The 26,900-nt window shown below is 42.4% G+C and overlaps 1 protein-coding gene across 1 annotated transcript; it reads right to left on the reverse strand.

Annotated features, from left to right (window-relative positions):
- Window positions 1-2,942: 2,942 nt before the first annotated feature.
- VSIG1 (V-set and immunoglobulin domain containing 1) lies at window positions 2,943-26,440 on the reverse strand. The gene is made up of 7 exons (XM_033849274.2): window positions 26,423-26,440; window positions 25,178-25,381; window positions 14,837-15,035; window positions 8,904-9,059; window positions 8,392-8,511; window positions 4,711-4,858; window positions 2,943-3,905 (listed from the first exon to the last, which is right to left on the reverse strand). The coding sequence occupies exons 1-7, from the start codon at window positions 26,438-26,440 to the stop codon at window positions 3,602-3,604; spliced, it is 1,149 nt and encodes a 382-aa protein (XP_033705165.1). The 3' UTR covers window positions 2,943-3,601.
- Window positions 26,441-26,900: the final 460 nt, after the last annotated feature.

A 26,900-nucleotide genomic window follows, 5' to 3' on the forward strand; every position in this document is an offset into this window, starting at 1 on the left:
ATTAAGGAGACTGGGATAAAAGTTGCACTGACCCAGAGTGGCCTTATAAGTAGGTGGAGTAGTTAGATGGTAACCCACATGGTTTGATTTGAGAGGGGCTGAGAAAGCTTCTTCCTTCAGGAATATCTCCCCTCTGGATTGTTCCAGTGCTTGAAATTCCACCATTTTTAGTATCGTTGGATTAAAGAATTATCTGTCTTCAAGAGTCCCCTCTTAGGGACTTCCCTGGTGGTGCAGTGGTTAAGAATCCGCCTGCCGATGCAGGGCACACGGGTTCGATCCCTGGTCCGGGAAGATCCCACATGCCGTGGAGCAACTAAGCATGTGCACCACAACTACTGAGCCTGCACTCTAGAGCCCGCGAGCCACAACTACTGAGCCCACATGCCACAACTGCTGAAGCCCATGTGCCTAGAGCCCGTGCTCTGCAACAAGAGAAGCCACTGCTGTGAGAAGCCCGCACACCATAACGAAGAGTAGCCCCTGCACACTGCAACTTAGAGAAAGCCCGCGCACAGCAACGAAGACCCAATGCAGCCAAAAATAAAAAAAAAATTTTTTAAAGAGTCCCCTCTTAAAAGATAAATTTTCCTAAGAGAGCTAGTTTATTATCAACCTGAATGACATCACCGGATGATGAAAGATCATGTTCACTGGACAAGAACAGGTCACAGAACAGCTACCTTTTGAAAGGGTGGCAAGGGTAAAGATAGGTTGAGCAATGAATCCTGCCTGAGGGACTCAGATCCAAATGGGTCACTGAGCCAGTAGGTGCATGACAACCCTGGGTGTCTGGAAAATAATGCCAGAAGGCCAAGAAGGGAACTGAAAAGAGAGACCCAAAGATACCACTTCAGATTAACCTCACCTACTTCCCAACCTTGCCCAGCTAGGGTTTCTGCATTGGCAACATGTACTCTATATCCTTAAATCTGGACCATACCCTCCATTCCTGGCAAATTCATTATGTTGATTTCAACTCACCTTCCAGACTATCAAGATCATTTTGAGTATCCACGCACCCCAGGATGCATGATTTATTAAGTGTACCTTCTGTGTTTTTATCTAATTCACTAGTTCTTATTCTTGGATTCAGGGAGTCTGTAATTTATCTAAAACTGTACTTGACGTTTTGTGTGTATAAGCATTTTTCTAAGGAGAGGAGTCCAGAGTTTTCAGTGTATTCTCAAAGTGATCCATGGCCTCAAAAAAGGTTAAAAACCACTAATCCAACTATTTATCGGCATTTTGATCAGAACAGTGCTAATAAGAGCAGAGCTCTATAAGACCACCAAGAGTGCCTGCCTTCCTGTTCAGCACCAATTCAGCAGAAATTTGGGGGCGGTGTTGACTATTATATATTTTTAGTCTCTTGCGATTTACCTCTGTCATAAGAGTAGAAGGGAAGGTGAATTCCAGCTACTTTGGCATTCTGGTAATTGAAATTTTTAAGCTGTAAATGTTAGATCATTCTTAAGACCTTCATCATTTTGCTTCCTGAACCCATCAGATACCGTATGTCATAATATTGTATTTGGTCTGAATGGAATTACAGATGCTTCAAAAATCCCTGCGATTGGCTGAAAATTAACACATCAAGGAAAATGCATAAGTAAAAACTTGCTATCTCTTCTCTCCATGACTCTGGACAAGCGTAATATTAATTTTAATTTCAATCTACCCTAAAACCTTCTAAGACTCTACCTCAATTAGTGTATAGGTATGATCTATATACAAATGGTTTCACAGTTTCCTCTACATGAAAATCTGAATGTGATAAGTTAGAGATTCATTATTTTAAAAGACTTCACTTAGGGGCTTCCCTGGTGGCACAGTGGTTAAGAATCCGCCTGCCAATGCAAGGGACACGGGTTCGAGCCCTGGCCTGGGAAGGTCTCACATGCCGCGGAGCAACTAAGCCCATGCGCCACAACTACTGAGCCTGAGCTCTAGAGCCCGCAAGCCACAACTACTGAGCCCACGTGCCACAACTACTGAAACCTGTGCGCCTAGAGCCCGTGCTCCACAACAAGAGAAGCCACAACAATGAGAAGCCCGCACACCGCAACGAAGAGTAGCCCCGGCTCACCGCAACTAGAGAAAGCCCGCGCACAGCAAGAGACCCAACACAGCCAAAAATGAAATATAAAATAAAATAAATAAAAATTTTTTTAAAAGAAGACTTCACTTAGAAGGAAGTCAGACACAATAAAGTGCATACTGTATGGTCCTATTTATATGAAGGTCAAGAAAATGCAAAGCTAATCTCTAAGGATGGAAAACAAATCAGTGGTTGCCTGGGTCCAGGGTGATGGTGGGATTGCACAAAGGGACACAGGAAACACTTTGGGATGATGGAAATGCTCCATGTAGATTACCACGGTGGTTTCATGGGTGTATACATCTGTCAAAACTCATCAAATTTTACACTTGAAATAGGTGCAGTTTATTGTACATAATGTATATATCAATAAAATTATTTATAAAAGATTTACCTTAGGATCATTAAAATAAGATTTTTATTGAGTATTACTTATTGAACCTTAAAATAAGATTTAAAATCTGATTGATTACACAGATGAAAAAGTCTACCGGTAAATTTCTTCAAAGTCAGATGTGGGTAAAAAATGATCAATAGAAAAGCTTTTTAACAGGTGAAGAGGTGATGTCAATGCATTTTAGTTAATATTAAGCATGTATACAAGATTGATATCTCTTTATTAATGTGAAATATCCCAACAGTAAAATAGATTAATTAGTTCCGATTATCCAAAATAGATCTTAAGTGTTCATTTAGAACAGTTTCCTACTCTGGCCCTTCCAAAGTAGATAGCATCAGACAGTGTGACAACATAATAGCTCATGCAAAGCTAAATTGTACATCACCTGTAGTATCAATATTTTGTATTCATTGAAGGAAAAGTGTATTTGGAATTGTTTGCCTGTACGTTATTTTGCATTTAAAAATTGGGTTATTTTAAAATTTTGCTGTGCTCAGATATTGGATAGCTGGTGGTTCTTTGGGAAATCTAATATGATAAATGAAGCATTAATTTTAAGACCTAGTGTTAAATGCTATGTACCAATTAATATGTACCCTTTATTTCCCTCTGGAATTTTAAGGAATTTTTTTCCAATCTATGAGATAATGCTGGTGAATTCTTTTCTTAGTGGTCAATGTGAAAATGAATAGGGAAGCTCTGTCAACAACAAATCCTAGAAATAATATTGAATCCAGTTAATGCCACCTTGTCATGTGTGCATGTGGAATCTCAAAGAGTAGCTAAAAATAGAGAAGTCAGATTGTCTGAAATAAGACACACATGTTGTAAAACACCTTCAACTGAGTTCAAAATCATTTGTCATTTAATTAGTTGCGTTTACATGTTAGTCAAATTGTAAGTACTCTATACTGGTAATGCAGGAACCCTTGCATTTATTTAGTAGTTATCTTGACCTGTCTGCTTTGGATTGATGGTAGGAGCACCTTGTTAGAAGAGGGTTGGTCAGAATGGAGGGAGGTTGTGGGTTAGTTAGGTCAACTGAATTCCAAACGCCAGTAATGGGTTCCTTAGTGATGAACACTACTCAGGCCACGGGCCTATGTCTTAATCACCCCCTCTCCCTTATCACAGAAGGGCTCAACTACAATCGAGGGCTCCGGTTCCTGCTGTGGCTCCAGCTTGATCTCAAGCTCAGGCGCTGGGGCAAGCTCAGGCCCTGAGACCAGCTCCAGGGCAGGCTGCAAGGCAGGCTCAGGCTTGGGGAGAGGCTTGTCATCTGGCCCCAGGGTGGTATTAGGCTCAGCCTCATGGATGGAAGATGGCAGAGTTGCTTCTATTTGGATGATATCTTCATCTGGTATTGTCTCACACTCTGCACTTTGGTTTACATTTGTCATTGGTCTGCAGGAAGAAGGCCCAGGGAAGAACAAGTTAGGGTTTGACATCTCACATGGAGCCATAGGCTCTGTAGCCTCCGTGACCATAGGTCCCAATCTGTTCAGGACCTCTGTGATTTCTGATAGTCTGACTCACTGTCAGACCACGGGTCTCCATTTGGAGTGCAGAAAGGTTAGGTCTCAACAATATAATGAGAGTTCAAGAAAGACAAACCAGTGTTTAAGAGGTGAGAAAACTTATGAGGTTGAAAGGGTCTAAAGTTCTAATAAGGTCTGGTGCATATCTAGCACCCACTCCATCTAGCGCATGGAGTGCATATCTAGCACCCACTCCATCTGGTGCATATCTAGCACCCACTCCATCTAGCGCAATGCTTGGCACTTGGTTGTGGAAGCACAGAAATGGATAAGAAATAACATTTGATAAGAAATAACAAAGTGGTCAAGAGCCTGGGCCCTCAGCACTTTTGCTTCCATGGGCCCCTTGTTCCATAAAATAAACATTAAAAGTTACATTTTATCACTCTTGGTAGAAGGACAAGTATATTAATATATTAAAACATTTTCTTAACCCTAAAAGGATTGTCGTGGCAGTTAAATGAGTTGATACACATAAAATGCTTAGCACAGAGTCTGGCACGCAGCGCTCAGTACATGATAGCCATCACCATTCTTTTATAAAAGCAGTGAGGGTGAGCAGAAAGATACCTCTATATCTTATGCTAAAAGGAGTGCTTAGGAAGAGCTGACTGAAAGAGACAGGCCTGAGAAATGTCTATTCAAGTAAAGGCAACAAAGTAAGGTCTTACTGGAGTTCTGTGGTGGGTTTAGAATTTCTCTTCCTTTTCTTCCCCTTCTCTTTTGCCTTGTTCCTCGCGAAGCACACCACAGAGAAGATAATGGCAGCACCTATTAGGGTACCCACCACGGCCCCGACAATGATTCCAACTTCTGGATCTGGAGGACACAAGCAGCTGGTTAGTAAAGTGGAGCATAGTGTCTGCCTCATCCACGTGCATTCGTGACCGGTGGGGAATATCCAGGGCATTCATATAGTGGGAAGGTGCCTTGTATAGGCTGAGAGCATGGAAACCCTTAGAACTCTTTCAGCTGGACTCATAGTGGGAGAAGAAAGGTGACTGGCTTGACTATGTAGCCTTCCCATTCACATTTACACACATAAAGAGAAAAGAATATGCCAACTTGGGGGAGGTGGGGTCGCTTTAGAAATGCGGTTTCAGACTTCCCTGGCGGTCCAGTGGTTAGGACTCTGCGCTTCCACCGCCGGGGGTGTGGGTTCGATCCCTGGTCGGGGAACTAAGATCCTGTGGCACGGCCCCCCCGAACTAAAAAATGCGGTTTGGAGAAGTAAGTCTTCACCGTGCATTTGCTTGGGCAGTGAGAGAGACACGATGGAGCTGCAATCCGGTCACCAGAGAAATGACGTCTGTTACAGGCAGGGACATTTCACCAGGCTTTCCCAAAGCATGCGTGAAGTAGTTCCCTAAAAACCTTCTCTTCCATAGATTCCATGCTCACCAAAGAGCCTCATGCATTCTGGCCACTGGGAAGGGATATGCCCATTTCCATAAACAAGCATCTGGTTTATTAGATCAGTCTATGGAAAAACTTAATGAGTGTGAAATGATCCAGCTGAGCGCCAGACCTTCAAGCACTGAGGTATTGTCCCCAAGAGACCATGTCTGGATTCCAGGTGGGCCCATCCCCATCGGCCTCCCTTCAAGCAAGGATGAATATCTTATACTCTGAGATGAAAGGCTAGTTGAGTTGCCTGATCATTCTTTTAACTTTCTATGATTAAAGGAATACATGTGCGTCATTTAGAAAGTCAAGCAGTTCTACTAGGCTTCTAACAACAACAAAAAAAATCAGCAGTTCCTTTCTCCACTCCTTCCCATCTCTAAGTCCCATTCACAAGAGGAATTTGCCCCCATGTTTCTATTACACTTGTTCTAATATGTTCTGCCTTTTCCAAATTTTGTCATTTTCTATTGGCTTCCTACTCTGGAGGTTGAAGATTTAACTCTTACACCACTCCCCTCACATCCCGCCATATTCTCCTAATATAACATAAGGTATCGTTAAATCAATGTTTGCAGTATTATGACCATGTAAATATTGTTCACAGCTGCAGAACATAGTATGACTCTTTCTTGTACAACATTTTAAAAATTTCCCCAAGGTTAATAATTGCCTCATTTGGGGATTTATGGGTTTTTTAATGTATTATTACTAATCCCCAAAATTTCTAGCAAAAGTCTTTTCGGTAGTTCAAACACATCAGCTAATCTATCAGTTTCTTATGTTGTTGTTGTTTCCTCCCTTGGAGACATCCCTTCTGGAGTCCTCCACCTTCCTCCCTGAGCATCGACTGGTTGCCCTCCTAAGCCTGCTGCTCTGCTGTCATCCTTCAACCTCCTTTTACCCTCATCCTAATTTTAAAGAAACAGGCTTTGCAAGCTCCATCTCAAATAGCACTTCATTGGTAAAGCTGGCCCTGGTTCTATAATCATAATTAGTTGTTTCTTCTTTGGCATCCTATAGACCCTGTGCAGACCTCTGTTATAACATTTAACAAATTTTAGTGTTTGTGCCTCTAGCTAATCTGTGAGCTCCTTGAGTGTAAGACATATATCTTATTAATGTCTGAATCTCCATCGCCTAGGACATTCCCTGACATACAGTAGATAGTCAATGAAGGTTTGAGGAAGGGAGGGATGGAGGGAAGGAGGGAGGCAGGAAGTCAAGAAGGCAGGAAGGCAGGAAGGAAGCCAAATGCTAGACATCATTGAAAAGAGGATTCAAAAGGAAGCAAGGCTCAAGTACAAATCTGAGGAGTCTCTATATCTGCAATATGACTGTACCTCTAGGAAGGCAAAAAGAGATTGGGGAAGATATGGAGAAAAACAGCAGAAATGATCAAGGGAGCAGGGACAGAATGGGACCACAAAAAAGGACACACAAAAAGATGACGTTTCCAGCCATAAAAAGAAACGAAATTGAATCATTTGTAGTGAGGTGGATGGACCTAGAGTCTGTCATACAGAGTGAAGTAAGTCAGAAAGAGAACAACAAATACCGTATGCTAACACGTATATATGGAATCTAAAAAAAAAAAAAAAAAACAGGTTCTGAAGAACCTAGGGGCAGGACAGGAATAAAGACGCAGACGTAGAGAATGGACCTGAGGATATGGGGAGGGGGAAGGGTAAGCTGGGACAAACTGAGAGAGTGGCATGGACATATATACACTACCAAACGTAAAATAGATAGCTAGTGGGAAGCAGCCGCATAGCACAGGGAGATCAGCTCGGTGCTTTGTGACCACCTAGAGGGGTGGGATAGGGAGGGTGGGATAGGGAGGGTGGGAGGGAGGGAGACGCAAGAGATATGGGGGCATATGTATATGTATAGCTGATTCACTTTGTTATACAGCAGAAACTAACACAACATTGTAAAGCAGTTATACTCCAATAAAGATGTTTAAAAAATGGCTGAAAGTGATACGAAAATGAAGGAGCAAACTGGAGTTGGAAAATGTCTGATTCCAGACAAATAAAAGGAAGAAAGCCCAGCTTCATAGGAGAATAATAATCCAATGGAACTGGGCCCCCTGGTTATGGAATATATTAAAATCACAGATTCAAAGGAAGTTTGAAAAAATGAATAAATGACAGGATCTGAAATGTAATGAAGTGATCCTTGAGAGGTGTAGCAAGATATCCCTTGTGAGAACTTGCCCCCTAACTGGCCCAATTTGACAATCTCAGGCCCTCAAGTCTATGCTTCGTAACTAGGCACGTTTGAACTGCAAGGTTGAGGTTTAGAGGCATTGTGACTCTGCCAGTTACAAACTGAATGACCCTGAGCAAGTCACTTACCTCCCTGAGCTTTAGTTTCCTTTTCAGTAAAGTGAAGCTTAACAGTATATTCTGCCTCCTAGACGGGGTGATTGTAGGACTGAGCGGGATAACGCTCACAGCACGCGGCCAAGCGTCCGGCACATATTTTGTGCTCCGCAATATTAGCTACTCTGAATGTAGGTGCAAGTGTCGTTATTACTATTATTATTAGAGGCAGATTTCAGCAAATTAGTTAATAACTGGAAAGTTTGTGAGCTCCATGTTTGACGCAGATTGCTGTAGCTTCACCTGGATCTACCAACAGCATCACAAAGAAAATTCAGCCTCATACTATGAATGAGGCTGTTGTTTTACTTTCTGGAGATTTTGTGAGGGTTAAGCAAATTAATTTTTGTAAACAATTTGAAGCAGCATGTGGCTTATATTAAGTATTATGTAAGCATTAGATATTAGGATGGTCATCCACCATGTCAACCTATAAATAAAGCACCAAAGTCTCCAGTCAGGAAGGACTAACCAGGAATTCTAATTAATTTACTTGACTGGCAGGCCCAGCATACTTGACTTAAGGAGAAACTGTTAAAGTTATATATATGATCAACTCACGTGAAGAAGTTAGGTCAATTTCACAGGAACTATTGCCAAGGTTGTTGATAGCGGTGCACTGGTAATAACCTTGTACAAAATTGGTCAGATTTCCAATAAACAAAATCCCGGTGGCTGGGTCTGTCAAAACCAGGAAATAGCATTTTGAAATCTCTTATGTGGGTAGAGATCATATGAATGTAGCAGATCATTCAATGCCCACCCACTTCCTCACATTGGCCTCTCTTTCTTGAGATGTCCAGGGTCCAACTAGACCCCTGGAGACTCCCATCTGGGACGATGCCTATTTTCTCCATACCCACCACCTGCGAGCCAGAAATGGTCTTGGTTTCTAGAAGTTGGGGAGAAGACCGGAGGACAGCCATCTTGATGAGAGATTGACATTCTTTGTACATTCTCCTCCCAGAAAACTCGAAGATTGTGCTCTAAGGACAACATCCAGTCACACACACATGCTGTCGACCAAGCCCACACACCAGGCCTTGCCAGGGGCAGCAGAGGGCTATACTCACTGAAGGTTTCTTTCACTGGGACGATGTCTCTTCCTTCAAGTTTATACCAGTAGTACACCGGGGAAGGTGTTCCAAGCACAGAGAGGCAAGTAAGAGATACAGGATGGCCAGTTTCTGGTATTCCTTGGATGCTGCAAAAGGGCTTAGAAGGTTTGACTGTAAGGCAATGACAAAGAGTAAAAAATCCTGCATGACGAATGGCAGTCTGTACCAATTTTAGTCACTTCCTCACTTTCCTTTTGTAGAGTATGTATACTTATTTGTTTTTAATCTTTAAAAACTTATTTTGACAGTTTTCTAGCTGTACCACCAGGTGGGAGTAGAGCACTTCAGGTACAAAGACCTTCTGTCACTGGGCCATTAATATTCTAATAGCATCCATTCTATCTGCCTGCTCCCCAGATTCATAACCATGAATTTCTGCATTGTGCCTTAAAATATGCCTTTATTACAAAACAACTAGGAACATAGTTTATACTTTGGAAGCACAGTCTTAAAGGAAAACAGAACCCTTAAATACTTTGAGATAACTGGTTACTTATTCTTTTTAAAACATTGTTTTATTGATGCCATATTTTTCCTTTGTGAGTCATTTTTTGGCATTTATTCTTCTGGGGGTGACACAAAATAGAGGGTTTGTATTTGCCCGTGTCCCTCATCGGGAGGGGAGACCCATTGCGGGGGAGGGGTGTGCTACAGGGCACTGAAATCTTGATTCATCCTTCACGCCACAAGCACTTACTTGAGTGCCTTCTGTGTGCCCAGCACTGGACTAGGCACCAGAGATTCAAAAGTGACTCTTGACACAGTTCTGAAGTAGGGTGGGGGAGTGGTAAGAGATTAGGCTAGAGAGCAGTGAGGCCATAGATTAGGGGGCTTCGTGTTTCATGTATTTTATACCGAGAGCAGCAGGACCACAGAAGGAATTTAAGCAGGGGAGGGATGATGATCATTCTAACGTTTTAGATGAATTGCTCTGACTCCAGGGCTTCCTGAGCCAAGGGACAGGAGGAGACAGATTCAAGCCGTATTAAGAAGTCGAGAGGGCTTGAGGACCAGCTGGATCTGTGGCATGAGGAAGAGGGTGGGCTCAGTGATTAATCCCAGGTTCCTGATTTGACAGCTGGGTACATGATCTTGCCATCCCCTGAGATAAATACAGGGTTAGGGTTAGGGTGAGGGTGAGGGTGAGGGTTAGGGTGAGTAGCAGGTTTTCGGGGAAGTAGTGAGGAGGAGGAAGGGGCGATGATGAGGTCAGTTTGGGATATACTGAGTTTCATCTGCGTATGGGGAACTCCTGTGGGAAGCTGAGAATCTGATTCTCCTCACTTATCTTACTGCTCACAGCTTATTCTATCCTCAGTCTGACTTATAGACAAGGATCTGAATCGATACTTTCCAATTCACCTTCCTTAATTTGGATATAAAACACTCCAAAGGCATAGATTCTCTGCCTTCGGCTAGTTAGACCCTAAATGCTCCAGGATGCCCAGCTCTCTGGCTCTTACTTGGGAGGCAGCAGTTAAGAGCACAGCTCTGGATCCACACCGAACACTGCTCCACAACTTTACCCTAGACGTATTTAGGCAAGTAACCTAACATAGCCAAACCTCAGTTGATTCATCTGTAAAATGTGAACAAGAGATTACCTGGCCTCCAGCTAATCCAAATATATTGTATTTATATAAATAAAATAATGTATATAGTATCATACACGTGGAATTGCTGTTGGCCACAGGCAGGAATGAACTCCTGCTGCCACATTTCCGACCTTGCCACTGATAATCTTCCAATCTCAGACTCTAACCCACTGTACATGTGAGCAGGAAAACAGATGGGTATAGCTATAGTTCTTTGAAAATTTCACAATCCCTTCTTGTCTTTTAACAGAAGTGTACTGATTTGTGATATTCTGTTATAGTTTCAGATGTACAGCATAGCAATTCAGTATTTTTGCAGATTATGCTCCATCATAGGTTATGATAATGGGTATAATTCCCTGTGCTATACAATATGTCCTTGTTGCTTATCTATTATATATATAATAGTTTGTATCTGTTAATCCCACACCCCTAATCTGTCCCTCCCCCTTCCCTCTTCCCTCTGATAGCCACTAGTTTGTTTTCTATGTCTGTGAGTCTGTTCTGCATATACATTCATTTGTATTATTTTTTAGATTCCACGTATAAATGATATCCAGTGTTTGTCTTTCTCTGTTGGACTTATTTCACTAAGCATAATATTCTCTAGGTCTTTCCATTCTGCTGCAACCAGCAGTATTCCATTCTTTTTTATGGCTTAGTAATATTCCATTGTGTATATGTACCATACCTTCTTAAGCCAATTGTCTGTTGTGCCATCCCTTCTTTTAAACAGGTGTCTTTTAATTAAAAGAAGTATTTTTCTGTTTAGCTCTTTATTCTTTCTTTTTTAAAATAAATTTATTTATTTATTTTTGGCTGCATGGGGTTTTCATTGCTGCGTGCAGGCTTTCTCTAGTTGCAGCAAGCAGGGGCTACTCTGCATCGCGATGCATGGGCTTTTCACTGTGGTGGCTTCTCTTGTTGCGGAGCACGGGCTCTAGGCACATGGGCTTCAGTAGTTGTGGCTCACGGGCTCTAGAGCGCAGGCCCAGTAGTTGTGGCACATGGGCTTAGTTGCTCCGCAGCATGTGGGATCTTCCTGGACCAGGGATCGAACCCATGTCCCCTGCATTGGCAGGCAAATTCTTAACCACTGTGCCACCAGGGAAGTCCCTCTTTATTCTTTCTTACTGTTGATTTCCTCAGATGGAGATAACTCCTTGGATTTGCCTACCCTAAATAAACTAGGCTATTTAACCAGAAATCCAGTGCACCTATCACTAGATTTAGATATTGCCTTTTTAAAAAACATGGTGATTTTATTCCACTATAAGTGGAATAGAATAATCTGAACCGAAAATTAAATGGGGGTGCTTCATCACGAAGCCAGACCCCAGGACTTGAACTAATTATGGACACAGCCCTGGAATTACTTGCATTCATTTCTTGAGCCCAGAATCAAACCCAGATAGGCATTTTTTTATTTTGCTGAACACATTTTTCTTTATTTTTTATTAACCAAACACTTAGTAAATCACTTTGAACCACATCCCAAACCCATATATTTTCTAAGGCTACTGATTCAGTATTGAATTGACATTTCATCCAGTTAAAGTCCCCGACAGAACTTGGATGTTTTACTGGCAAAGCCACTGATCTACCATTTAGCTTTATTGCTTTCTACAGAATTGGGATGGGAAGAAGAGGCTCGCCTCAGAAAATTAATGAAAATGCTTCACTGTGTTCTCAAACCTTCTCTAAATTCATCATTTTCTTTTTATGTGCCAAATTGCAGAAGGAAGATGATGCTCCTTCCAAGTGCATACAAAATAATTATTCAAACTTCTGCTGGGTATTTTTCAGAGATTCATTTTCTAAGGCTATCATACCTAATGGAAGTCTCTCAATTGAATGGTCGTCCAAACCACCTGGGCCTTTGTGCATTGCTCTTTCCTTCACCTAAATCGTGCCCTGCCACCTCAGCCCCTCTTCTGCCTGACACGCTCTTGCATATCCTTCAACATTCAATGCAGAAGTCACTTTCTCCAGGAAGCCTTCTCCAGTTCCCCCTGCACGGCTTTATGCCCTTTCCCCTGTGATCTCCCAGCTCTCCTCTCCTCCCTCCACTGTAAGCTTATGTTATATATCTGCCTCCCCCACTAGACTTTGAAGTTTAGGAGGGCTGGGAGCTGAACTTTGACATCTTTCCATCTCCATTGCCTACCATGGTAACTGAACATGTGTTCAGGGTTTGCCGAATGAATTTATGCATGAATGAGTGAATGCATGGGATCTATGTCTACCACTGGGTTATGAAAAGTCTCCGAAAGATGCATTGCTAGGAAGAGCAATATTTAAGGAAATATCAATACCTTTCTCCTCAGTTGGTCTCCCTTACACACTTGCCGCTACCATGCCCCACCCCTCAGTCAGGGCAAGCAGAACAGGCACTCATGTGCAATAGAACTTGAGAACTGCAAGCAGCCTCTGCAATTTTTAGAGGAAATATCAGTCTCAAAATTTCCAGAAAGCATAAATTTGTGGAATGCCTTTGTTCTTAGCCTAATTAATAAAAATAGGATTTTGAGGGTTCCCAAACAAAGAAATCCACAGAGCCTTCTGTCTCTTATCTTGCCTGGATACTGGATGCTTAAGGAAAAGTCATGGCACAGTCATTGCAAGAACAACTGACCCAAAGACGCATGGGAAAAAACAACTTAGAGAGGAAATGACCCTCAACTTCTTATGGAAGTTGATTGGGGACTCTCTGAACTTGAAGAATATTAACCACCCTAACTTTACCTCAGGGCTATTTCCAAGTTCAGAGAAAAAGAGGCTTGGCTTCTTTAGGTTGTTTCTGGTCAGGACAACCCAGAGCCAGGGAGTAAGAGAAAAACATTAGAGGACTAATCCCTCAAATTCTATGAACACTGAATCTCCAGCATATCATTTGATTCTCATAACGATAATATGACAGGGCAGGAATTTCAACCCCATTTCAAAATGGCCAGAGAAAGGTGGACTGACTTGTCTGAGGCCACTGAGTAGCAGAGTAAGAGCTAGAACCTAGGTCTTCTGACTCCTAGCCTGATGTGCCAGCATCTATTCCACACTGGAACATCAACTCTCCCAGGAAAGGGCTTGTGTATACTTCTCTTGTCATCCCCTTTACCCCAAAGCCTAGCACAGGGTACAGCAAAATAAAAACATGATAGAGTCATCCCGTTGCTAGAAATCAGCTCTTGATTACCTTTTCTTCTTTTCCAGGTGGGTAGATGCAGTGGCAAACCTCACAGTAAATAGCTGGTTCTTTTTAGGCATCACCTGGGCAGCAAGCTCAGACAGTTCTGGGCAGTCCTCCTGGGGTGTGCACCTTGTTACCAATTGCGGCTTTTCAAAGCTACTCAATTATCAAGTCACTGGTTTGATCTAGTTCCTCCTTTCCCGCGATGGATATACACAGCTCAAGAGCAGCAACGGCTAGATAAGCTCCATTTGGGTTACTTAGAAGTGGGAGAGCCCTTAGCTCACTGGTTAGTTGGCGAAGGTTGACAGCCCTTTCATCCCTCCCTTCAGTACATCTGAAGGCCTGCAGACAGGACCAGCTCGGCATACAGACAGGGGCAAAACTCCCATTGTCCTCTCAGACAGAGACTGGAAGGATCCCTAAGAATCACCAAAATTGTGAACTTCCCCAGGAGCAGAAACCACGCCTCCATCCTGGCTCCTGGCACAAAGCAGGCACTCAATAAATGCTGCATAAATGAACCACTCCAAATTCATTTAAGAGCAGATATGACTTGCCCCATGTCACATACTGAATATTTGTGTATAAATAAATTAATTCTCAACTCTTTCTTTTTTTCCAAATAGCATTAATATTTTAGAAAGGGATCCATCTGCCTTTATGCCACAGAATGATTTAATGGTGGGAATTGTGGCTGGCTTTGGAGAGGTAACAAGTTGACAGTTGTTTCCCCCAGGTAGGACTGGCCCTAATTGGAGGTTCCCTCGGGAAGAGTTGCTAGTGATCATATAGTGGGACTGTGCATTTTCCCATCTGTTCTCATCGCATCCTTCAGAGATAGGGATCCAGGAAGTGGTCATCTATTGCTATCTGTCATGTTGGCAGCCCTTTTGGTTTGACAATTGTTTCAACATGTTTTATGAGTGATTTCTCAGTGTTACTCTGTGGGTTGGGTTTGTGGTGTGTCTTTATTTTCCCGATAATAAAAGGAGCAGGGAGGATATTTACCCTGGGGCTTAATTGGTACCAATAACTCACTGCCCTAGCTCATTCAATTCCTAAGTTGCTGCAAGAAGAGAAAAAGCAGAAAAAATTGTCCATACCTAACACACTGACGTTGAGGGTGCCTTGATTTTTGCCGAAAAAGTCAGGGGGGTTGTTAACATCGCAGACGTAGATGCCACTATCTGCTGGTTGCATATGTGCAATAGTGATGGATGCGTTACCTGGAGCATTGGACCCTACAATGCGATCTTTAAATTGCCCGATGGCTGTAGCTTGTCCACCTTCAGAGTAGTAAATCTAGGACAGAAAATGACAGAAATGAGAACTGGACAGTGTCCGGGGCTAGGGTAAGCTACGTGGAAGTTCCCCCTATCCAACGTTACCTACTTTGACATTGAATGAAAAAAGGAAGCAGTATCCCCCACCCCCCACCCCCGGTAAGGAACAGGTCCCTGTGGCAAAAGTTTCTCAGGTCAGTGGGACACTTTAGCTTTCTCACAGCATTGCACAGCCACGACCTCATTTGTGCTCAAAGCAGCTCTGTGATGTCATCAGGGCAGGGAGATATGCATATCTTATAGACAGTAGGCAGCTGGAGCTGACAGAATTCAACTCCTAAGCTTAGGCTAACAGATCAAGATGCTCACCTGATGAGTCTACTCATCAGGAAACTCATTATATAGGACACAAACATCTGATGGGAAAACCAAAAGCATCGTCTTTCCTACTTGATAAACATTTTTGATTTCGGTTTACTTTACCCAGTGGGATTATCTAGAATATCTGATTTCCCTAAAAGAATATTCACGCTCCTTACATGCATATTCCTTTGGGTAAGCAAAACTGAGTTCATCCTGTTTGTTAGAAGAATAACATTTCAGAACAGAGAGGCTCCTGAGAAACCATCTGGCCCCATCGCTTCATAGTGGTGGTGCGAGAATGAAGCAAAGTAACTCAGCCAAGGGCCTAGGAAGTGCTTGGTCAATGGTAGCTGCTACCTTTCTCCCCACATAGCAGGAGGCAGAACTGGAATTATTACTGCTTTTAGACAAATAAGGACACTCAAACACAGAGATTAAACGACTCGCCCAAATCCATAAAGATTTATTTATTATTATTATAATTTACTAGATTTAAGAAAGATCTTGATTATAGTCCCATCTCTGTTAAAGAATATGGATATTCAGATCATAATGGCAACTGTGGAAGCAGCATGGAGTGATGGAAAGAGACCTGGTCTAGGAGTAAGAAAACCTGGGGTTTATTTATTTAGTTAGTTATTTTAAACATCTTTATTGGAGTATAATTGCTTTACAATGGTGTGTTAGTTTCTGCTTTATAACAAAGTGAATCAGCTATATGTATACATACATCCCCATATCTCCTCCCTCTTGCATCTCCCTCCCACCCTCCCTATCCCACCCCTCTAGGTGGACACAAAGCACCGAGCTGATCTCCCTGTGCCATGCGGCTGCTTCCCACCAGCTATCTATTTTACATTTGGTAGTATATATGTCCATGCCACTCTCTCACTTCGTCCCAGCTTACCCTTCCCCCTCCCCGTGTCCTCAAGTCCATTCTCTACATCTGCGTCTTTATGTCTTTACCCCTGTGCTGCCCCTAGGTCCTTTAGAATGATTTTTTCTTTTTTAGATTCCATATATATGTGTTAGCATACGGTATTTGTTTTCCTCTTTCTGACTTACTTCACTCTGTATGACAGACTCTAGGTCCATCCACCTCACTACAAATAACTCAATTTCGTTTCTTCTTATGGCTGAGTAACATTCCATTGTATATATGTGCCACATCTTCTTTATCCATTCTTCTGTTGATGGACACTTAGGTTGCTTCCATAAGACCTGGGTTTTAGCCATGCTGGACCTCTGACTGTGACATGGGGGAAGTAGCCTCACCTCATGTCTACATGGCAACCTACTTTGCAATAAGAAACAAAGTTATTTAATCTCTCCAAACTCTAGTTTCCACATCTGAATGAGGAACCAGAGTAGTGTTCTCTAAAGTATGGTATGTACTCCCTAAGCATAAGCTGACAAGTTGATTTTAGGTGGCAAGAAATTGAAAACTTTAAAAATGTAATGTGTATTAGAGACATAGCTATCACATCAGATCTGTGACTTCATGGGTATTATTGCTTACAGTGAAACTAAGGCAGACATTTTTAAGACTTTTAAAAACCAAGTCAGGGAGTGCCCTGGTGGTCCAGTGGTTAGGACTCAACACTTTCACTACCGGACCCGGGTTCAATCTCTGGTCAGGGAACTAAGATCCCACGAGCTGCGTGGTGCGGCCAAAAAAAAAAAAAAAAAAAAACAAAACAACAACAACAACAAAAACTAAGTCAATAGAGAAAACAGCATTAAATAATTACTAGTGTTGGTAATACACAAATATGACACAATCATGAAGATGAGACATGAATGACTAAACTTTGGGAATCACTGGACTAGGTGGTCCCTGAGGTCCCTTCATAATACACAAAGCCTATTTACACTCTTTGCTAGTTTCATATAAATGTGTATAATTCCAGTGATTGTTTTTTATTATTCAATAAACTGGGATTGCCTAGTCCAATGGCAATTAATATTGCATAAAATCTACTAGAAGAGACTTATGTTTCATTTAATTCACTCTCCTCACTTTACAGAAGAGACTGAAGCTCAAAGAGGTTAAAAAAAAGACACACAAAGTTAACAGTGGGGCCGGGTCAAGAACGTCGTTCTTCTAATTCCTTGTCCAGTGCTTTTTACATTAACAGGCTAACGAGAGGGAAGGCAATCAGTAAACCAAAAGATATTGTCTAGATAAATTCAAGTGTATTCTCCTTCAGGTAGAAAGCCAATATACTTTTAAACTAAAGCAGAAACGGAGGTTCTGATGGAAAATTCAAAGAAAAGAATATATTTAAGGAGAAAACAACTTGTCTCTCTCCTCCAGTTCTCTAACATCAACTAGCTTTCTTTTCTGCCCTAAATGAACCATTTATAATTCAATTCACACCTACTGAAATCACAAACTTTTGCCCCAGAGGGGTCTTGTTTGACTTACAAACTGGAAAGCCAGTGTAACCTAAGGTATTCAGGTAGGCCAGGAGGAAGTTCAACTTGTCAAAGGTCTATTACCTTCATGTGAGTTGACGTCCAAGATATCCGGCTTTCCATTTCACTAGTCAGCGCTAGCCTTATTTACTTTCTAATTAACAATTTGCGGTCCTGTGGACTCTTACCTGGTACGCAGCCTGTGGTCTATCAAGGAAGCCCTTTACAACTTAGACATCTGGCCGCTTCCCCTGCTCCTAGGAGGACTGAGGGTAGGTCGGCCTGTTTTATGTTGAAGCCTGATGACATCACAGGGAGATACATCAGTCCTGCCTACGGCCCACAGTAAGTCCCAGAGGATCTAGTTGAAAGGACTTTATTACTGCAGAAAACGGGGCCAAGAGAATGTGTTTTAGGTCAGCACTAGGACATGAAAAGAAGTCACATTGTAAAAGTCTCACGGTTGGCCAGGAATCAATGAGCAAATAAGTCAGGAGGCCCTGGACTTGTAACTTCCCGACAAAAAGGACCTTCACCAGCCCTTCTATCCTTGCTCCTCGCACTGTAGCCTGATATATCCTGCCGTCGCACAAATAATACTGGAGGTGTCTGGGAGAGAAATGGAGGTAAGGAGGTGTAACATGGAGACCTAAAAGGGAAAGGCCTTGGCCTCAGGGTGCTGTGTGAGAAGGAAAGTCCCCAGGGCAGGTCAGTGGCCAGACACACAGATGGAGGGACTTTCTGTTAGGGGAAGTCCACACTGTCACACTGTCCTTGTAAAGAGAAACAAAATGAAACGCTTTCCTGAAACCACTTATCTAATCACACAGGAAGGACTGAAACTTGGTTCGATTTTCCACAAAAGAATAACCCTTTTAGAAATCAAAGCTGAACGATGGCCAAACCCCGGCCCACGATCCTGTGAGCCTTGTACACTTTTCAAAGAACGTATATTGTCAATTTAGAAATCAAAGCAATTGAGGTCCAGGAAAAGTCATGGTTGTTCAACAGGCCACATCCTTCGGGGGTGGTGATTTGGGGGCTGACAAGTCAGCTTTAAGAAAACCCATCCAAGTGTTCCCTTAAGTGGTGCTTGTTCATTCTTTTGCCCACTTGCCCTTTGTGGCTGTGTTCATGACAGACTGCCCCACTTTCCCCTCAAGGTCCTCTCTGCCTGCCCCTTGGTGATATTAGAGGCTGACATGTGGAGACATAATAGCACATTAGTTATAAGAGCCCCTTAGAGATAACTTAGCTCATGGTTGCTAAGGCTGAAGAGCCTTCAGGAACCAGCTGGATATTGGACATATGGGAAATGGCTGGGAGGGGCTGGTGGATAGTGGTAAGATCATGGAGGATAGTGGGAACTGTGGTGAACTGGAGAGCCAAGACAAACAAGGCTTTCAAACTGTGGAAATGAACAAAATACTGGGCTGGCCAACCAACATGCATCCACTGGCCAAATCAGGCCCAGAGGCTGCCAGTTTGCAACCTCTGATTCATCCTCTTCTATTACAGAAAAGGACACTGAGGCCCCAGTAGAGGAAGTGATCTTCCCAAGGTCACACAATTTGTAGTCAGACCTAGAATCCAGACCTCCCAATTCCCGCTGAATACCTTAACACGGCACTCATAGCCCTGCCTTAGACGAGGAAGATGATTCCCAGGCAACCTTCCCCTCTTGGGGCCATCCCATCCGCTACTCCAACCCAACCCTTCTCCTGCCAGTTGCTGCTATTCATTGGCATGATGCTTCCCATGCCGAGTGGGTTCACCACATGAGGCCTTCGACGGCTGCCAGCTGCAATGACAGCCTTTCTCTCCCTACTGTGCCAAGTTCCTATTCACAGGAGGCCATGCAGCTGGGAGCCAGATTTGTCCAAAAAGATTTCTTTCCCCTCAGCTTTGTGACACTGCTCTCTAACTAGAAGCTGGAGTATAAACAAGAAGGGTTGAAAGAATTCAGTCTGCTTTCTGTTTGAGTCTGAGTTGGAGTTAATAAATGCCTTTAGCCTCCAGAGCTGCTTTGTGGGTACATTTTGGAAATGAGGAGGGCATGGAAGTCCACAGCAAACCACCCATTCTTTCCCTTCCAGCTTCTTGCTTTCCTGCACTGTTCATAAAGGTGCTAGCCATGGGAGGTGAGGAGTATACAGTGGCAATGGTCTCAAGCCCAGAATTTTCTCTAGACTGCATAGGGGGGCTGGGATTGCACGTGGAAGGAATATAACACCAAAAGGAAGGCTTCCCTGCCTCCAAACCACTCCCTTCCCAGCCTGCCATTTGCCTGAGACACCCACCAACCGAACTGCTTCTTTGAAGCATGGAGGGTTTCGGCTTAAATTATTTTCTTCGGGAGACAACAAAGTGAACGATCACCAGTCCTTAACACCTTAGCATTACACTAATTTATCAGATTTAACAAGGATAGACACCTGAGGGAATGGGACACAGAATAGATAAACTTTGATGGGAAGGGGTGGTGGGAAGAGAAGAACTTGGAGTGTTTCTCGGTGGGAGCCACACTGGCATTTGGGGCAGACAATTCTTTCTTGTGTGGGTCTCTCCTACATATTGCAAGACAATAAGCCTCTCTGGCCACCACCCACTAAATGCTGGTAGTGACTCCCATTTATAACACTTAAACCAATATTCCTCTCATTTTCAAATGCCCCTGAGGAGATGAAGCACCCTCACTCCACCAACATCTGAAAAGCATTTGATATAATGCTATCTGCAGAGGCCAAGTTGGAAGAATCTGAGCGGCCATGGAATATAAAGATACTAGGTTCTAGAAAGAGGTTGTCCACATTATATGTGTGTTAGAAAGGTGGAGATGGCACAGGGTTTCTTCCACTGTGGCTATTCTGGAAGAGTAAGTGTTGTTTGAGAGACTCATGCTAAGTAGGGTCAATGCCTGTTCTGTTCATGGGCAGGTGAAGTCTCTGTACTTTTACCAGTGACTAGCTGGGTGGTAGAGGAGGCCATTCATGTGATCAGAGGGGAACCAAAACTTCTATGCTAGCCTGCCTGTTCTGGGGCCTAGAGGCTTCATCTGTGACTCCCTGCTGAGGGACTGACTATCTGAATCTGTCCATGTCTTCCGAGAGGAGGGCTTCTCTAAGAGAAATAGCATGCTAATGAATACCCTGGCTCCTGGTCAGAAGACTTATGGAATACTTCCATAGCCCCCATTCACAAAGGAACCCCATGCGGGGGATAGTCAGTAAGAGATGATATTCTCTCCTGGGTACTGAGAAATACTAGGTCTTGGAGTCAACTGCTCCTTTAACACAATGATCTTGGGGGAGGAAAAGAAGATGAACTTATGACAAGGGTTGACCACTGCCCTGCTCAAGGCAGCCACAGGTCCCAAAGCCTTTTGGAGGAAGCTGAAAGGAATTCCAGACATGGGCATGAGAAGGCAAACTCAAGACTGTCCCAGCTTTGCCAGGGGCTTGTGCTGATCTGAATTGTTACCAAACTCAGACCCTCCCATCTTACTCCTAAAAGCTGGTGCCATTGTCCTAGAGACCCCAAACAATGAAGGGGTCCAGTACAGGTGTTCTTGCCTGACAGGTCCAACTACATCTTTCCCAAGCTTCTCTTGCATGCACCATTTTTAGACACTGACTGACTGCCTTTTCCTTCATACCCTCACTATCGAAGCATGGGCTGTGCTGTGTTTGATCAGAAGTGGGTGAAAGCTTTCGACAAAATTCAACACCCATTCATGATAAAAACCCTGCAGAAAGTAGGCATAGAGGGAACTTTCCTCAACATAATAAAGGCCACATATGACAAACCCACAGCCAACATCATCCTCAATGGTGAAAAACTGAAAGCATTTCCACTAAGATCAGGAACAAGACAAGGTTGCCCACTCTCACCACTCTTATTCAACATAGTTTTGGAAGTTTTAGCCACAGCAATCAGAGAAGAAAAGGAAATAAAAGGAATCCAAATTGGAAAAGAAGAAGTAAAGCTGTCACTGTTTGCAGATGACATGATACTATTCATAGAGAATCCTAAAGATGCTACCAGAAAACTACTAGAGCTAATCAATGAATTTGGTAAAGTTCAGGATACAAAATTAATGCACAGAAATCTCTGGCATTCCTATACACTAATGATGAAAAATCTGAAAGTGAAATCAAGAAAACACTCCCATTTACCACTGCAACAAAAAGAATAAAATATCTAGGGATAAACCTACCTAAGGAGACAAAAGACCTGTATGCAGAAAATTATAAGACACTGATGAAAGAAATTAAAGATGATACAAATAGATGGAGAGATATACCATGTTCTTGGATTGGAAGAATCAACATTGTGAAAATGACTATACTACCCAAAGCAATCTACAGATTCAATGCAATCCCTATCAAACTGCCACTGGCATTTTTCACAGAACTAGAACAAAAAATTTCACAATTTGTATGGAAACACAAAAGATGCCGAATAGCCAAAGCAATCTTGAGAAAGAAAAACGGAGCTGGAGGAATCAGGCTCCCTGACTTCAGACTATACTACAAAGCTACAGTAATCAAGACAGTATGGTACTGGCACAAAAACAGAAAGATAGATCAATGGAGATCAATGGGACAGGATAGAAAGCCCAAAGATAAACCCACGTACATATGGTCACCTTATCTTTGATAAAGGAGGCAGAAATGTACAGTGGAGAAAGGACAGCCTCTTCAATAAGTGGTGCTGGGAAAACTGGACAGGTACATGTAAAAGTATGAGATTAGATCACTCCCTAACACCATACACAAAAATAAGCTCAAAATGGATTAAAGACCTAAATGTAAGGCCAGCAACTATCAAACTCTTAGAGGAAAACATAGGCAGAACACTCTATGGCATAAATCACAGCAAGATCCTTTTTGACCCACCTCCTAGAGAAATGGAAATAAAAACAAAAATAAACCAATGGGACCTAATAAAACTTCAAAGCTTTTGCACAGCAAAGGAAACCATAAACAAGACCAAAAAACAACCCTCAGAATGGGAGAAAATATTTGCAAATGAAGCAACTGACAAAGGATTAATCTCCAAAATTTATAAGCAGCTCATGCAGCTCAATAACAAAAAAACACACAACCCAATCCAAAAATGGGCAGAAGACCTAAATAGACATTTCCCCAAAGAAGATATACAGACTGCCAACAAACACATGAAAGAATGCTCAACATCATTAATCATTAGAGAAATGCAAATCAAAAGTACAATGAGATATCATCTCACACCAGTCAGAATGGCCATCATCAAAAAATCTACAAACAATAAATGCTGGAGAGGGTGTGGAGAAAAGGGAACACTCTTGCACTACTGGTGGGAATGTGAATTGGTACAGCCACTATGGAGAACAGTATGGAGGTTCCTTAAAAAACTACAAATAGAACTACCATATAACCCAGCAATCCCACTACTGGGCATATACCCTGAGAAAACCATAATTCAAAAAGAATCATGTACCAAAATGTTCATTGCAGCTCTATTTACGATAGCCCGGAGATGGAAACAACCTAAGTGTCCATCATCGGATGAATGGATAACGAAGATGTGGCACATATATACAATGGAATATTACTCAGCCATAAAAAGAAATGAAATTGAGCTATTTGTAATGAGGTAGATGGACCTAGAGTCTGTCATACAGAGTGAAGTAAGTCAGAAGGAGAAAGTCAAATACCGTATGCTAACACATATATATGGAATTTAAGAAAAAATATGTCTTGAAGAACCTAGGGGTAAGACAGGAATAAAGACACAGACCTACTAGAGAATGGACCTGAGGATGTGGGGAGGGGGAAGCGTAAGCTGGGACGAAGTGAGAGAGTGGCATGGGCATATATACACTACCAAATGTAAAATAGATAGCTAGTAGGAAGCAGCTGCACAGCACAGGGAGATCAGCTCAGTGCTTTGTGACCACCTAGAGGGGTGGGATAGGGAGGGTGGGAGGGAGGGAGACGCAAGAGGGAAGAAATATGGGGACATATGTATGTGTATAACTGATTCACTTTGTTATAAAGCAGAAACTAGCACACCATTGTAAAGCAATTATACTCCAATTAAGATGTAAAAAAAAAAAAGTGGGTGGATCTGAGAACTGAATGCTACATGGTGTACTGCCCATGTAGAAGAATATTACTATTCTACCATGTTTTGAAGAGAGGCACAGAGTGATTCAGATACTTGTCTAAGGTAACCAGTACTGAGCAAAATTGTTGAACTTTGATTAGAGGGTGGCATTGATAGTCTCCCCTTGAACGATGTTTCCTGCTAAACAAATATTCAGGACCTTTGGTAAAGACAAAAGACCAAAAGACCAGTGATGGCTGAAGAGACACTGGCCCTCCTTCTTCTCCACGTCTGCCCTTGGGCCTCCTCTAGCCCGCTCAACTCGCCTCTCCCTCTCTCTTTCTATAATCAGAACCCTTGCTTTCCTTTAAGGCCCAACTCCACTATATCCAAACCACACTGATTTGTCTCTTCTCTGAACTCCTTGTTTGGATCATACATCCTTCTGAAAACCTGACGAAAGCTACAGACTTTTTCCCTCAAGGGATATGTGTTGGCATACATGCTTGCACACTCACATGCGTGAGTGCATGCACATGCGTACACGTGTATATACATGCACACACACACACATACTTTTGAGTATACCGTGTTAGTCCCTGGACTAATTTAAAGAAGGCATTACCCTTAGGGCCAGATGAAAAAAATCTGGGAATAGGCAGCTTGCAAGTAGAATCATCCTCCTCCTTTGACTTTCACCCACCCTCCTCCAGCAACCTCTTCCCCAGACCCTAGCCTCCCCTCCTGTCTCTTATCCTCTAGCCTCCAGATGCCTTTTATTTCCCAAGGTTCATTACTACTTTGCCTTTATCCACCCACCTGGAGAGTCTCATCCCATCAGGACTCAGTCTGTCGCAATGAGCTAGCTCACTTGACAGGCAGAGCCCAGATATTAAGTTTGACAGAGATTTGCAGATCAACTAGGACATATATTTGAACTGGGGTTTTCTGGAAATAATAGGGAGAGATCTGAGGGATGGGAGAAGCCCTTTCAGAACTACTGCTCATTTCACCTGTGAGAAAGACCCTTCCTGTCTACTCTAGAATGCATGATATACTTGATGTTGACCTACACAGAATTGAGATAACAGGCTGTAACTGAATATGAGGAGAGGACAAAAGCCAAGTCACTTAGATGATGATCTTCCCTAAACAGCTATCTTCAAACACCTTGCATCTGAGGTTCTGCTCCTGTTGCCACTGGCTTACCATTCCTTCTTCTCACACTGACCCCAACAGTTTATGTCAGAACTACCAAAGGAGAGGAGTTTAGGGGGAAGAAGTCCTTACAGAAACTGGCTGTGACTCCTTATGGAAGAATGTCCACTGGATGGAAAGCTTGTCCAGTGAGGCCACAGTGGTGGTGTAGGTGCAGATGAGAGTGACATTAGATCCAACAGTCACATTCACAAAATCGTCTGGGATGGTCACTTGCACTCCACGAACTGGACCTGAAAAGATAATCATCAAAAAACGATGGTACACACTCACATTCTGATGACATTTTTTTCATTACAAAGCACATTCAATGACATCTTATTTGGGGAATCCAAGGTAAGGAGAATGTAGAATGAACCATATAGGAAAGTCGAGCAAGCAACTGGCATGGGGTAGGGGAGTTTCTAACAAATTACAATGTGAAGATGTTCAACTCCTACGTGATGGTGAGGTAATAACACTGAACTGGGAATTTCTTCTGTGTAAGGATGGCCTGACAAAGAGGTTCTTAAAGCGTTGTCCAAGGACCCAAAAAGTCCATGAGTATGGAGAACAACCAATTCAGTTTGCCCAGGGCTGATGAGGTTCTGTAGATATGGCACTTTCAGTTTTAAAACCAGGTGAGTCTCAGGCAAGCTATACTGGTTTTGCCAGGACTTGCACTGCTTAAACCAGGAAAGTCCCAGTAAAACTAGATGAGTTGGTCATCCTAGCCCTGAGACCATTTTGGGGAGGCTACAAGATCAAAATGATGTTCATAATAATACTAAGTTGTTATTTTTTTCACTCTCATCTTCTCATGAGTGCACAACGGAGTGTTCCAGCAGTTACATGACAAGTAATGATATTCCTCTAGTGGCTAATGGAATGCATGTTTGTGTATTTTTGTGTTTAAATTTCTTTTAGTTTTACTTTCTAATACAATAAATATAGATAGAAATAACCTACATAGCAAAAAGTCTTTTGGGCCCTCAACAATATTTAATTGAAAATTTTATTGGGATAATAGTAGATTCACACACAATTCTAAGAAATAAGATGGAGATCCCATGTACACTTTACTCAGCACCCCCATGGTAACTTATTTTGTAAAACTACTGTATAATATCACAACCAGGACACTGACATTGATACAGTCCCCTGATTTTATTCATTTCAGGTTTCTCCAGTTTTACTTGTACTCCTGTGTGTGTATGCATTTAATTCTACACAATTTTATCACATGTGTAGGTTTGTGTATCCACAACCACAGTCAAGATACTGAACAGTCCACCACCACAAAGATCCCTCATATTTCCCTTCGATAATCGCACTCACCTCCCTCCTGTACCCCATCCCTGATCCTAAGCATTGGTAACCACTAATCCGTCTTCCATTTCTAAAATGTTGTCATTTCATAAATGTTACGTAAATGGAAGCATGGTAACCTTTTTGCTGATTAGCTTTTTTTCACTCAGCATAATTACCTAGGAATTCATCCAAATTGTTCTGTGTATCAGTAGTTCATTGCCTTTTATTGCTTAGTAACATTCAATGTTATGTATGTACCATGATTTGTTTAACCATTTACCCATTTAGGGACATCTGGGTTGTTTCTAGTTTTTAGCAGTTGAATAAAACTCCAACAAACATTCATGTACAGATTTTTGTATGAGGATAAATTCCCATGTCTCTGGGATAAATTCCCAAGAGTGCAGTTGCTGGGTTAGATGGTAGTTACATGTTTAGTTTTACTAAAAGTAAAAGCAAAAAACAGCCACACTGTTTTCCAAAGTATATGAGTGGTTCAGCCTCT

The sequence above is a fragment of the Tursiops truncatus genome, chromosome X (genome assembly GCF_011762595.2).
Source record: "Tursiops truncatus isolate mTurTru1 chromosome X, mTurTru1.mat.Y, whole genome shotgun sequence".
In the NCBI taxonomy this organism is placed as follows: Eukaryota; Metazoa; Chordata; class Mammalia; order Artiodactyla; family Delphinidae; genus Tursiops; species Tursiops truncatus.